This window comes from Rhipicephalus sanguineus, chromosome 9 (assembly GCF_013339695.2).
Source record: "Rhipicephalus sanguineus isolate Rsan-2018 chromosome 9, BIME_Rsan_1.4, whole genome shotgun sequence".
NCBI classification, from domain to species: Eukaryota; Metazoa; Arthropoda; class Arachnida; order Ixodida; family Ixodidae; genus Rhipicephalus; species Rhipicephalus sanguineus.
The window spans coordinates 120064447-120079816 of NC_051184.2; the positions used below are offsets into that span (position 1 = coordinate 120064447).

Below are 15370 nucleotides of genomic sequence, written 5' to 3' on the forward strand. Positions count from 1 at the left end.
CCGAAGCTTTTTAGCATCCAAAATTTCAGATGTTCTTATATATCGACGTCTACGAGGCAGATTTGGAACTCCGGACTTGAAGAAAGCACACACCCTTGTCCGCCAGATCAGTTGGGCTTCCACAGAAGTTGAAAGAGGAGAACAGGCTGAGGAAATGGCACCTTTGCCTATCACGTGTAAAGTGTTGTCGGCAATGCTTTGGTTGCACCAAATCATGTACATAAATAGAATTCGGCCTCTACATTGCCTCATTCTTGACAAGACAACTATGAAACACCACCCACCAGTGCTTCATCAACCTAGCGAAAAGAAACACTTTCATGTTGCTATCTCATAATAATATGCTTAGGAATCCTCTCTAACTTTTTTTTCTGCAATTTCGCTTCGAAGTATTCGAACGATATTCGAGAAATATTCGAGAAATATTCGAAAAATATTCTATTCGATTCGCACTCACACTTCAATATTTGAATTCGCTTCGCACCCAAAATTTGGCTATTCACACAGCTCTAATGTTTATACATCGCTCATCACGTGCACGGAAGAGCATCTATAGGTGCATGGCCAAGCAGTCTAATGGTTGGTGCTTCAAATCAGTCGTCACGCACTTTGGAAGTATTTTCTTCAGGACTGTATTTCCTTGTGTGTGTATGTATGTATGTATGTATGTATGTATTTATGTATGTGTGTGTGTGTACACACACATACGTACTATACACATAAGGAACATGACAGCAACAGCAAAAACCTGCCATGAGTGTCCATATAAATTGCTACCGCAATAAAATTAAGCAATTTGCAGGCCTTAAGTGGAATTGGTTCACACAAGGCAGTGTCAGTTGGAGATCATTGGTCCTGCAGTTAATGTAGGACACGATAAAAAATGATGATAAGGGAAAAGACAAGCTACACTGCAGCATGCCAGCGTGTCTTGTTACAAAGAGACAGAGCACGTGTGTTACCTCAGCTTTTTACAGTGTAAGCTGCAGGGGCGTAGCCAAGGGGGAGGTTGGGGGGGTTCAAACCCCCCCCGAAATTTTTCAGTTTTGCTTGCGTATATAAGCACGCACACATACAAACGCACGCACGAACATACATAAAGTATGGTTGAACCCCCCCCGAAAAAAATTTCTGGCTACGCCCCTGGTAAGCTGTTATAACCTCACAACAGCCGACATCGGTGGTGTAGTTGTCCGCTGCTGCCGTTGCAGCCGCTGGTGTCTGTCGCAGCAGCTACTGCCCACAACGAGAAAATAAAAACGGGATTTGAGTGGGAATCGAACACATGCACTCTACGTGGCAGTCGAGTATTCTGTCATAGAGCCACACAGATGCTTGAAACTTCTTCGCAAGAAGGCCCTATACAGGTGCAGTGTTGGCCCAGGAATCACGTTAATAGATGTAATATCGCGTGGCGGAAGAGTAAGATCCCACCCCGCGTCACACAGTGCAAAATGGATAACACGTAGGTGGTTTAAAACTTCCCACCGGTTACGAAGGGCTCAGCCATAATTCTTCATCGTCATCAGCCGCAGCACCAACAAAGTGAGCAGCTACGTAGGTGCACACATTGCCTTACAGATGCATAGCGGGTACTTCCCTACTTGGTAAAATGATGATGATTATGGCAGAGTCGGTACTTCGCAACTGTACTTGCAGTAGTTTCCCTAACTGAGTTTACAACAGGCTTTAAATGGACAATAAAAGAAAAAATTATTTTGCGTGTACTATTAGTACTAATTACAATTTCACAATACCGAAAGCACCACTCTTACTGCAAGAAGACACTTGGTAAGTAAGAAAATGCACGAAAAGAATATACGGGTGGTGGCGCCACATTGAAATTCCCGCACCAAACACCGTGACGTCACAGATTTTGGTGGCATCTGCTAGCTCATACGTAGTTGCTAACCGGTAAAAATGAAGCACACTGTCCCCTGAGGGGGTCATGGACTTAACATACCAAGTTTCTGGACATTTCGTTGAGCCAATGTCACCGAAATACGAGAAATACACTTTGAAATTCATGACGAAACGCGTGGAGATTTTGCCGCGAAACTTAAACCCTGATTTTCTCTTCTATTAATAAACCTATGACGGTGAAATTCACGACGTCAGAGTTCTGAGAGCACAATTGATCAATCTAAGCCGGTTCATTGGTCCACTTCAGTGTCCCTTTAAGAAGGCCACCCGTCCAGCTTACGCTGTGCTGCACATTCCGTGCAGGCCTGGTGTTTCTTTATTGGCTGACTGCACAGTTTGGCAGTGCATTCTCACGAGAGCTTTGTTGCCATTCCTGAAGTACGCACCTGAGCTCGTAGGTGATATTGGCCAAAATGCGGGCACCACTGGCACCGACGGGATGGCCGAGCGCTATAGCCCCTCCGTTAACATTGGTCTTCTCCGGGTCCGAACCGAGTTCTTTCTCGACAGCAAGGAACTGAGATGAAAACGCCTCATTCACCTGTCACAGAAAAAAAGAAATACATGTTATGGCCTCTATCGTACCAACTTAGAAAGTCACTAAATTTAGGTGGTCTTTGGAATGGTCTTTGGCCACCTGTTTTGAATTGTCACCAACACTTTCAGGGACACTTATATAACGTTATTTTATAGTTTTATGTAGCATAACATGTATCGTTTTAATGCTTCCACTTATGTGATCTTATACACTGTATAATCCCCCCCCCCCTCACACAATACTCCTGCTGGAGCCTGTGGGGGTGTTGCGAATAAATAAATAAATAACTAAATAAATAAGTAAATAAATAAACAAACAGTCAATAAACTGCACTGGTAAAATTCCTTGAGAACCAAGTTCAATGCCTCACCCCATTTTACCAAAAGAACCATGTGCACCTACAGGGCGTTTTTTTAGACAATACAGATTTTTAATACAAAATGCTGCGACAGTCAGGCACCAGATGTGTTTGCACACAAACTCTACGTCGAGGCGAAAATACTTTGCCGCACCTAAAGTTATGCTGAAATTAAAAATTAACAGACCTGTGAATTACCTTGTTAATTATTAACTTGAGGGCTGTTATATGAAAAGGTTGTAGGACATGACATAGATGGCATATCCATTTTTAAGAAATCCCCAAAAAGCACATACTTTGAGATATTTATAATAGAAATTGCAGGCCCCGATAGGGGCAATATCGAAACTGAGTGCACTGGGCGCGCTGGAAATGTCACTTCTGCGTTACGTCAGAACGGAACTCCACGTGAGAAACTTGAAGAAAAGGTGCATTGCACCGGATTTTGGTCAGGGAAAACTGCATGCTGTCAGAAATATACACAACTGGACCGCTTATTCATTGCGTGCATTATCTGATTCTTTCTTAAACTTTAAATACATTAAGTGCAAAAGGACTGCTTCGCTTGTATGTGAGAAGAAGTGCCACAGTGGCTGCCTCCTAGTTTTACGTTGTACAGTAAAAGAAGAAGTGGAGATTGCAGTTTTCTTGGGTACAGTACGAACGAAACATCACATGCAATGTATGAGCAGTCCACTTGTGTATTTCAGATGACAAAAAGGGCAACTTAGACGAAGGTTATGGTTAAAGCATTAGAAAAAAAATTGTGAGCCACTCTACTCCGTGAAGGGGCATGACTAGCAAAGCTGTTTAGCACACAACACAGAGGTGACACAGAATTTTGAACCATACCCAATCACACACTCGCAACTAAATTCAAAATCTATGTCCAGAAAGTTCCTTGAATACAGTGTATGCTAAGCTTTCCATTTGAGCAGCATGATTACAGGCCTTAACTTTCTGCGATTCCGCAAAAAATTGCAGAATTAACGTCCTCTTGTGGAAATGTGGGAAAACTAGGGGTGTGCATATAGGTATTCACGTTCAAATTTGGATCGAATAGTACCTGATCGTGGAATCGCAGAAAGCTAGGGCTTCTAGTCATTGTCAAGCCAGCACCCTCTTCACAAAGTGCCTTCACGCCAGCAGGGCCAGGCCCTGCTGGCGTCAAGGTGCGGCCCTGATATTTCCATTGCAAGAACGTCGGCAGGTTGGCACCACATGTAAAAATTAGCTTGTGCTACAGCTACACTGCCAAACTACGAGTTCAGAAACTATGAACTTGCATTCCACCACGCAGTTGTTAGCTTTTTTGGCGTGAAGAGTAACAGTTCTCTTGAACACTGCTAGTGACCGGGGCTTATTGCCATTTCATTCCAAACAAGAAAAGCCAGGTGTAGATTTCGATGTCCTGGCTTTCTGAACAGATACCCACCTCCAACGCTTTCTTCCACTGCCCTTAAATACCTGTCAATGCCAATCCACTCTGCTGACACGGAAAGATAATTCAGTCATCACACTGACACCGTGTCCCACAAGCATTATTCTCATAGCGAAGAAATCGCAGTGAAGAAATAGCGAAGGCATGCTCACCCACAACAGCTTCCTTGAGTGTTAAAATGCATGATGTAAGCATGTTTGCAAGGCTGAAAGTGTTTAATAAATAAACCGTTACATGTACTTGATATCCATTCAGTGTTGCTACCGAATTTTGCACATTCCTCTATCTGGGTTTGCAGAATTTCAAATTTTGCACTGCATACACTTTGGTGCTCCAAGCATGGCACTTACGTCATTTTGGCCCACTCAGTTTTGTGGCATGTGTTGTGTCTGGCTTGGCATTTTGTGCACGGTCTTAATTACTGTTTGATGCCTGTACATTTCCTTCTTAATTTTTACTGGATGGGTAGCAAGTGGTGGGGTTTGCCCAATTTGTGTGGCACATACGTTTTCGTTGACACACAGGGAAAGCACAAGGAACCCTAGCCATACACAAGTTTGCTGCAAGACACAACTGCAGGCAAGTCACTAGTACAATCTTTACCTATGACCTAGAGGTGCGCAAATATTAGAAATTTCTAATATTTTTCGAATAGTGTTTGCGATTCAATTCACACTGGAATTTTACTATTCGAACTATTCGAACTTCCCAAGAGCAAATACAGTCGACGTCCAACTAAAAGTGCACCCTTCAAATTTTCAATATGCTTCATCTCATCACACCCCCGCATTGCGGCAAAGCTGCCTTTTGAGCTCCGCTACGGTCACAAGTGTATTAACTCAAGAAAACGCTGGTTCCAACATGGAGATGAAAAATGTGGCAGAGGTGGGGGTTCAATTAATGTTGTTTTGGATCTGAAATTTGGGCAGGAAGTCTGAAAAATCGGACGCCGAAGCTTTTTAGCATCCAAAATTTCAGATGTTCTTATATATCGACGTCTACGAGGCAGATTTGGAACTCCGGACTTGAATGGAGCACACTGTTGTCCGCCACATCAGTTGGGCTTCCACAGAAGTTGAAAGAGGAGGAGAGGCTGAGGAAATGGCATCTTAGCCTATCACGTGTAAAGTGTTGTCGGCAACACTTTGGTTGCACCAAATCATGCACATAAATACAATTCGGCCTCTACAGTGCGCTTCAACCTAGCAAAAAGAAATACTTTCATTTTGCTATCTCATAAGAATATGCTTAGGAATCCTCTCCAACTTTTTTTTCTGCAATTTCGCTTCGAAGTATTAAAAAATTTTCTAGAAATATTCGAGAAATATTCGAAAAATATTCTATTCGATTCGCACTCACACTTCAATATTCGAATTCGCTTCGCACCCAAAATTTTGCTATTCGCACAGCTCTACTATAAACCATTTACTGAAAATGAAGTTTTCTAGATGAGCAGGAAGCAGGGCAAGCTGGTCTATATTTGTATATTTATTACCTCATCCCTAATAGACTCAGCTGATAGCGCAGTGCCTGTCCAGACTAGTTTTTTCGCCCTTGCATGCATTTCTTTCTTCTGCTTTTTAAAGCATGTGTCACTGTCAAAGAATCAACTGCCAGCCGTATTTTGACAGTGCCCAGGAGGAACGCTGCACAATGAATCATCTCATCTGTGCCCAAGTTGAGCTACGGGGAGTGACAAGATGGAGGCCTGTGAATTAATTTCCTTGATCAGACTACATTGATGTGGTGGGGACTGCCTAAAGTCTAAATAACCACGAATCTGAATTAAACAGATTCACTGAAAACATTTCTCACAAGAATGGGTTAGTTGGAACTTAATACAACAGACTCCCAAAAATTCAAACTTTTGGTTATTTAAGACAAACTGTAAATTTTTGGTTGGCTAGCTATCTTTTCAATGTAGTATTTTAAGGTAATTTAATTCGAGTGTGATAGGGCACACATTCAGCTAATTCATACTTTGTGTTTGTCCACACCTGAAGATGTTTGCTGTTTTTGTTACTCCTAAATGAATATTTGCATTCTTATATCACTAACAGCCACAAGTAAAGCCGACTGCCTGTCTATACCGTGTGAAAGCTGCCAAGCTAGCCAAACTACACCACCCACCAACAATTACGTGTTGTTTGAGGAAGTAAAGAAGAAAGTCACAATTTCGCCGCAAGGGCGAAGCAATGAATGCGATAGCAAGAAACTAATGCTATACGAAGTGAGGCTCGCCAATGGATACTCTCAGTTTGAACAGCGCTTCTGTTGCAAAGGCGGCCGAAGCAGCGAAGGAAACTAGCGTGCTTCAAGTGTCGAGCTGTGACACTTGATAGTTCGCGCTCATCTTCTGTTTGTTCTTTTAGCGGCGTCCCTTGAGTTCGAGTGGCTTTCGTACGCTCCGTAACATGAGCGCGGACATCACGGTGAAAGCGTGAAACATCCTTCTTCCCCTCAGCACGAGAAAACCGCGTGAGCATGACAGCACAAGGGCAAGGTTCTCCCTGCGCAAGTATAAGAAGAAGCGAGCGAGCTCGCCGACGACTTTTAAATGCGCCCGTCGGGCTCCTAGCGCCATCTCACTAGTAATGAAGAAACGCTTATTATCACCTGCTGTCTCCGAGTCCGTCCAGCGCTAAAGGGTGTATATATAATGCTCGCCGTTAGCTACGTGGAGGATCTGCATTTCGTGGCGTAGTGGATAGCGCCGCTCGCTGCGGAACAAGAGGTCCCTGGTTCGATTCCGCGCTTCGGAAGCATTTTTCTGAATTATTTTTCTTTGGGGCTTTTAAATATATATAGATACTTATACATATACGGTGCATGACGGCGGCGACGGCAAAATCCAGCCGAGACTGTCCATATAATTGCTATCGCAATAAAAGGGGGGAGAAAATGACAGCCTTGCCTCGTTCTATTGCATGCGGAATGCTTAAGTCACTTGCGCCGCAGCACACTGGTGTTATGCGGAAAAGTGTGCTAAGTTTTGGAAGGGGTTATTAATTGTCATGGGACACAGCACATTATGTCCCTTAATTAGATACACATGCATAAGCTGCATAGCAACGAGTACCTGTATGCGTCTAAAAGCTTTTAGTGGCAGCCATTCAGAGCTGTTCATGACCTTGCTGCAGCCCTGAGAGAAGTGGTTTGTTGAGGAAAGAAGTGGCACTATGTTGCGCAACCTTTGAGGAAGTACAGCTCAGTGCCTTGAGAAAGGATTAAACATGCACGCCAGTTTTGTTTTGTTTTGAGGTCCCCAGGTTGGAAGGTATGTATATGTGAGTGTTTCATGATGGAAAAAAGAAGGTTTACTCCTACTTAACTAAAAGACAGGACGTGCAAACATGGACACAAGAAAGAAGTCAAGACACCACAGTCTTTTTCTGCCTGCTGGTGTCACGGCCTGCTGGCATGACACCAGCCAGCAGAAAAAGTGTTTCGCTGGCATGGCTACGAATGGCGCTGATTAACACTGCCAGGTTTAAATGCACCCGCTAAAGTAGATGGGAGGATAACCGCTTCCGTAGCTCAGGTTGCAGGTTCAGTCCCTGCCGGCAGCAAGTTGTCCTTTCGTTCAGTTTAATTTCTTCACATTTATATCACAATTACTACAAATAACATCCCCTCCACTTTCCTTGGCTTGACTGTCTGTTAGTTCTCATTAACATCGTTATGAGAGACATTTGAAAAATGTTTGGTTGGTTTTTTTTGTTTGTGATGTTCAACATGTACAGTCGGCCACAAAATAATATGGACCACGGGAGCACAAGGCCTAATTGCCGTCTGCGCCGTCTAGTGGCAAGCCGTCTGCTGTAGAGAGCACAGCTCAGGTCACCAGAGCAATGCTCTCGACAGCAGATGGCACAGACGGCAGTTTCGGCAAGCATTCACGTGGTCCATGTTATTCGGTGGCCAACTGTCCAATAAGTGGACAAAAGTAAAGCATGTACATCGCCAATTGTTAGGCGTTGTTACGCCGTGCCTGCACTATTAAACTCGAGCTGCACAATTTCTGAACTTCTCGTGCACCACTGTGAGCTGGTTCAGATTAGTGCAGGCAAATGAAACAGGCCTCATGCTTCCCATGGTCTTTTTGAGCTGTCTGGTTGTCCTGGTCGTGCAAGCATGCTGCGTGTGCTCACATCTTTCACACTTACAACTATGGTGGAAACGGAATTGCATACAACAAATACGTCTCTATGGATAACGCTGTTCTTGCTTCTGCAGTTCTATCTGTCGATGAGATCGTGGCTGAGCGTTGAGTGCCGATGCGTGCAGCAGCAAACAAAGTTGAGGAGGAAGGACCGTATTCTCGGACGACTGTTTTTGGAGTTCCTTTCACTTTTGTAACGTGTTGAGCAATCTACAAGCCTTACCAATCTGGCACTATGCTAACCGTGACAAGAGAGCGGACCAAAAATGTTATAAGCTCGCAGATTTCGGCGGATTTTTGCAAAAGCGAAGGTATGGCTGCGTGTGCTCACTCGAGAATACCGCCCCAGGTGCCGGAGCCGACGTTTTTAATTGGTCGTTAATAGCACCGGATTTATTTAGAAGAAATGCGGTCATGGTGAGAGCCACACAACACTACAGGTGTCAATGAGTGCAAAGATGCCAGTCTCAAGTCAGTAGTTCATACCCTGGCTCTCATCTCTAGCATTATGGTTGCTCGCTTTGGGCCGACTGGTCACGAAAAAAATGTACCAGCCAATGCTGCACGACTTTTTTTTTTGCATGCAACAAAGTTGTGTGCACTTCACTCAGGCAACCATTTTTCAATTTTTCCCGTTTCTCAGCTTTTCCATTTCCCGGTTCCTGTGTTTCTTTTTATACTGTCCCCTGAAAAGCACATCAACAGGGTTTGTCTATAGAAGTGTGGCGATCTTACTGGAGATGAGTGCCATGCACGAAAGCAACAATGCACGACAGCAGAAAATTGACATGCCAGAGAAAGAGACCAATTTCTGGCCTTGCACTACAGTAGACGGTAGGTGGCGCACCGCTAGGTGACAAGCAGACAGTTTAGCATGCACTCAAACAGCCCGTAAGAGTTTGCGGTTGACTGTCTACCAACAAAGGACAGTTTCGAATTCTGTAATGAGGCTTATTATCATTCTTTTACATTGCAGTGTTACAGGCTACCAATGTGTTGCCGTGGTAGTGCAATATATGAAGTGGCGGCGTCGAGATTTGGGCTAGTTGGTACTATACGTTCACTTTTACAGCGTAAAAAAGAACGGGACAAAAGAAACTATACGTTCACTTTTACAGCGTAAAAAAGGACGGGACAAAAGAAAAGAAGCTACAGCACCAGCGCCAAAGTGCTGGTCACAGCTGGTTCCAGGCGCACCAGTGTGGCTTAACTTGTGAAACCCATAAATGTTCATAGTGAAGGTACTTAGTGCAACTTGGTGTGTAGAGTGTGTCCTTGAGTGGAAGTGTGCGTGAATGTGAGTGTGTTTTTTGAGTGAATGCCAAAGTTGCGCTAAGTATCTTCAATATGACAACTAACCAACTAGCCCAACAAAAAGTTCTAATAAGTCATAAATGTTAAACTCGTTCCTACTGTTTGCGGTGTCTCTTTTTAATGTTAAACACGGTCTCGATTCAATTCTGCTCATGTGGCAGAGCAACGAACGAGGTGTTCCACCACTCACATCAATCAAGTCCAGGTCCTGGAGCTTGACCCCGGTCTTTTCACACAGCTGCCGAATGGCTGGCACTGGACCGATGCCCATGATTGTTGGGTCCACACCTGTCATGAAGTTTGACAAGTTGTAAGCTCACAAAGTGCACGCTGAACCTTTCCAAATTTGCAGCAGAGTGTGATGTGTCCCCATGCATGCTTTTTTTGCTTTTGAAGGATTCTGTAAATCAGTTAGTTATGTTGGTTTTTATGACGCAAAATCAGCAATGGCTATGATGTGCCAGAATTACATGCTCAATCCTGATGGGGCAGTGAGTTATGCCACAAACCATGAAGACATTACACTGACCTGGAATTCCTTAAGCGAGGTCCCAGCAACCTCAGAAGGCTTCCCAAAAGAGCGACAGCTTTTATGCAAGTCAGTTTTGGTTTTGCTTTCTAGCACTTTATCTTTAAAAGACTACACGATACATTAATGAAGACAATGGTTAACATATATAGCACATAGGAGGTAACGATGCAAAAGGTGAGCAAGACACCTCATATGTTACACCACTGCAATGAATCAATGAAGGAAGAGAATTTGGAGGGCTTGTTTCTTAGACACAATGTTAACGAAATTACCGCAGCATTCGAGATACACAAGTACCGTATTTACTCGAATCTAGGCCGGCCCCGATTCTAAGCCGACCCTCGAAATTCGCAAGGCCAGAAAAGTAAAAAACCTATTCATTGTACTCGAATCTAAGCCGACCCCCCCACTTTCGCACACCGTTTTTTCGAAAAAAACATCGGCTTAGATTCGAGTAAATACGGTAGAAGCCATGCAGATGGCCACACTTTTATGGTTATCTGAGGCTTTCTCAAGAGCACCCAGGTACAGATAGAATGCACAGATTGTACAGTGCTCAATTAATGAAATTATTAAGAGAGGTAAAGAATTCATGCAAATGTGGCTTTTAACCTAAGCTTCATGCAAAAAGGTACCAAATGTGCACGAACTTCGAGTGGAGATGAGTGAGCAGCTCATCAGGAAGAATCATGCATAGACAAGAGCGAATGTTGTTGACGCAACATTAAGTACGCGTTTCATATTAGTGGTGCCCTGCCAAGGCAAAGTTTGAACGGTTTTGTATTGCAGAGTTTCACGTCATCGCGAACACCTAATGAGGGTTTGTCATCACAAGTGCTAGGTAGCTAAACCCTTGTCAGTAACTATTTTAGGGTACATAAGTAAAGCTTTGTAGGCAGTTCGATTGGTAAGCTTTGTGACCATGCAGTGGCTTTGCTTTTGAACGATACGAACAGAAGTGGTCGTGCGGAGCTATGCGCAGAACAACCATGTGAGCCAAGCCTGGCCACCACCACCATAGCGGTGATCACTTCACTGACAGTTAGCACTAAGCTTACATCTTACCTTAAAAGAGTGAAGTGAAATTCAGTATTCTGCCTTACAAGTTCCCATTAATATCCGAGGCCACTGAGTACACTGCAGAGAACGAACAAAAACATCCCCTTGCATCTTCAGAGAGAATTTACGGACTCATTCATCCAGTTAATTATTTCATTTTTGAAATGACAAGGTTTGCCCGCAAGGCAAGGCGATAGTAGGACAGAGTTCTTTTGTTGACTAAAGCCTCCACCTATCCAAAGCAACTTTCACATAATTCACAAACACAACGACGATCAAATTATACATCACAAAGCAAATAAATACAGTTAAAAACCCTAAAATGCTAGACACGGAACAAACAATCGCAATATTGTTGATATACATACAGATACACAGGCACAATTACAAAGAAGTAAAAACAATAAAAGGCTGAGATGCTTCATAGTGTTACCCTCGGTAAAAATTGTTTTATGACACACTCAGCAAAAAATTTTAGCCAATTAGCTTTTTTTAATGAGTAATCTTTGACACAGTCAGTTTCTTTCCTGGCATTTGCAGCCTCTGTGTAATCAACATACAGAAGCATAGTGCAAGCAATAAACGTGGGACGAACAGATTATGCAGTGGTGGAGCAATTCCTAAGCTGCCTAGCAAACGGAAGAGAGAAGAGAGGGGTACTCACCCACGTAGCTGTAGCCCACAATCCTCGCTAATGGCTTCAAGTTGTGTTTCTTGACAGCATCCTCACTGGCAATAACAACGGCACCGGCTCCATCGCAGATCCCCTGCGAGCGATTACATAGTGTCAATTACTTTGAATGAAGAACGTCAAAATCATCCTTCCCTGCGTCTGGAATCAACTGTTCATACCACCTATAGTGCACACAATGAAGCCGCATGCACAGAATCAGTATTACACGTGAACCTGTCGTGGGTTCAGTTGGTTATACACAGCCATCAACCCTTTGCAGTCTACTGTCGGGAGGCACACACCAAGGCGTTTTAAACTGCGCACATTCTTGTTAAGAAAATATTTCTAGGGTCATATTTTGTATATCGACGTAAGTCCTTACAACAGCTATCTTACATCAGCGATCCTTACGTCAGCGATCTCTATGATGACGCAACCACATGTATGTTACTGAATTTTGTATGCAGTAAGTCACACTATTTTTTGTGTTCTGCTTAATTAGGCAAGATAAATTAACCAACTAACTTTTGAAGCAACAAAGCTGGGCAAAATATTCCACTTATAAAGTTGTAGACTGGTTTGCGAAATGTCCGATTAGACAGTTTCAATAATAATTGTTGGGGTTCAACGTCCCAAAACCATGATATGATTATGAGGGACGCCGTAGTGGAGGGCTCCGGAAGTTTTGACCACCTGGGGTACTTTAATGTGCACCTAAATCTAAATTGATATTGCCTAATTAAAGTAATTAAGGCAAACACAAAAATGGTGTGACCGACTTACTCCATGCAATATTCAGCAACATGCATTTGGTCACGTCATCATAGAGTGCGTTGGCGTATTTTTAACTAATGGCTCGAGTTAAGTGGCACATCCTGTATGGCGGAGCAAATCAAGCAGACGAGTATATATTTCAAGCAGTTCTTGTTAATACTACACAAGTACCCACTCAGAGTTAGACACATACAAGCACTGAATACTGAGTGAGTTAAAAATTTGTACTCCCACCAAAGGGCATAAGAAACAAAGGGCGAGAAGTGTCGTCCACTTCCCATCCTTCAGTTTGTGTACTAAATGGGGAGCAACACAAGACAAGATGTACAAAGGCGTCTACCTGCAATTAATTTACATAAGCCTGAAGCAGAATGCATCACGTGCATTCAACTGAAATTTTACTGCTCACTGTCAAAAGCAGCAACTTTTCATCCATACAGTGCTAAATAGTGACATGGCATTTTCCACAACACAGGCACTTGCTCCCTCTTTAACATGGCATGCATGCAACATTTACACCAAGAGATGTCTGCTTTAACAATACCACCATGCCAGTGCTGAACTCTTGAGCAACAAGTTGAAGAATCTTGTATTTTGCCGGGAACAAACAACTGGTTGTGGTTGTTTAGTTCCACTGTCCTGTCTATAGTGATGTTTGTTCCCGTCAAAATGGTTAGGCGCACTTCTGAAGGAACTTCAAGAACAGTGCTGCAAAGTAGAAACACACACAGAGGGACAAAATGGCAAAGACAAAGCTCAGCTATCAACTCTTGATAGATGTGCGGTTTCATCCCCGTGTTATTCCGACTGGTCCCAATGCAAGCACTAATAAATTTCAAGGAAATTGTGCCACCAACCGAGGCATTGCCGGCTGTGACTGTGCCATCCTTCTTGAACAGGGCAGGCAGTTTGGCGAGGGTTTCGATGGTCGTATCGGGTCTGGGATGCTCGTCAGTGTCAAACAGCACGTCCTTCCCTTTCACTCGCACCGGAACCGGCACGATTTCCTCTTTGAACCGACCGGCCTTGTTCGCTGCACACGCACGCACAACACCACGTCATCATCCAGCATTTACTCGGCAAACCGCACTCTGTTTGAAAAAAAAAAACATAAATAATGTGAAGAATGGTAACTGTATCAGCAGTTTATTACATATGGAGTTACCCTTCAAGATGTGCTAAAGCTAACACCTGATCGAAGTATACTGCGCGGTGTACAACATGGACAACAAGAAGACGGGGACAAGTGCAGACGGGGACAAGCGAATCACCAACTGGCCCAATCTTCCACTAACACCTGAGGTAGCATAAGCAGTCATGATTCTACCTCAATTTGGTGGGGAAAAAAAAAACCGCAGTACCCTCACTACTCATATGCAAGAAACTGAACACAATCCAACGCCTAGCTGCAAATTTTCATGGCAAACATAAATTAATAAGATGTCATGAGGCCATGACGTTCATATGGGGATGGATTACCAACGAAGCTGTATTGGTGTTTCTAGTGTCCACGCCTGTTTCCTCATTTCTGGTGTGAGCAACTGCAGACAGTGACTTTTTTCCTTGGACCCAAGGTCTTTAGGTGCGTTCTCTGTTTTTGCACGACCCTGCTGTTGCTGTTTTATTTGCATAAATGCGCTGCACCATCTCAGTGTCTGCCTTCAGTTTCTCACAATCACGTACGTCGTAGCACAGGATTGCCACAACACCAACACGCGGCAAATATCAACATGTGAGTGCACTCAGTCAGCTGAGCTCTCTGCATCTTTTTTTTTTGCTATACAGTAATAATAATAATAATATCTGGGGTTTAACGTCCCAAAACCACGATATGATTATGAGACGCCGTAGTGGAGGGCTCCGGAAATTTCGACCATCTGGTGTTCTTTAACGTGCACCTAAATCTAAGTACACGGGCCTCTACCATTTCGCCTCCATTGAAATGCGACCGCCGCGGCCGGGATCGAACCCGCGACCTTCGGGTCAGCAGCCGAGCACCGTAACCACTATACCACCGCGGCGGACTTTTGCTATACAGTAGTAGATAATTAAAACTCCAGGGGACCTCAGGATTTTGTTTGAATTATCGAAAGTCTGAACTATTGGAATTTCCCATTAATATGACTCAGGGCAACACGCCAAGTATTGTCATGATGTTTATTGTTTCTCAGTGCTGCAGCAATGTCATAGACAGCTTCAGACATCAGCGATCATACTGTTGCTCATTATTAAACAAAACGTGCACGCGTGTGCAATTAAGGGACAAAATGCGTCCCGTGACAGCTGGTAGCCCCTTCCCATTTTTTTTTAATGCCTTCCCGCATGACACTAGTGTACTGCGGCTAAAGTGACGTCAAAAAGTGTTCGGCACGTGATATACTAGGGGCCAAGGTCTCAGTTTTTTTTCTCTTCCTCAGACAGTATACGATTGCCAGTGAATGCAGTTTGTCTACTTTGGTCATTTTGTAGGCAGGAAATCAGCTTTATTTGCAAATGTTAGTGACGTAAGAATGTGAATGTTGAGCAAAGGAAGGCACCAGGTATTTTTCAGGTATGGACAAGAAAAAGTCTGAGTTAACCGAACTTGTGCAATGGG

General features: G+C 43.6%; 1 protein-coding gene across 4 annotated transcripts in view; it reads right to left on the reverse strand.

Annotated features, from left to right (window-relative positions):
• Positions 1-15370, reverse strand: part of LOC119406082 (3-ketoacyl-CoA thiolase, mitochondrial) — a 60843-nt gene that overhangs the window by 18085 nt on the left and 27388 nt on the right. For 3 of the 4 annotated variants that reach the window (XM_049419299.1, XM_049419300.1, XM_037672941.2), the window contains exons 6-9: positions 13632-13807; positions 11992-12094; positions 9927-10024; positions 2310-2464 (exon numbers count right to left, since the gene is read on the reverse strand). In XM_049419299.1, the coding sequence (XP_049275256.1) occupies positions 2310-2464; positions 9927-10024; positions 11992-12094; positions 13632-13807 (532 nt within the window). The remainder of the gene's footprint in view (positions 1-2309; positions 2465-9926; positions 10025-11991; positions 12095-13631; positions 13808-15370) is intronic. The other variant, XM_049419298.1, reaches the window with a different exon arrangement.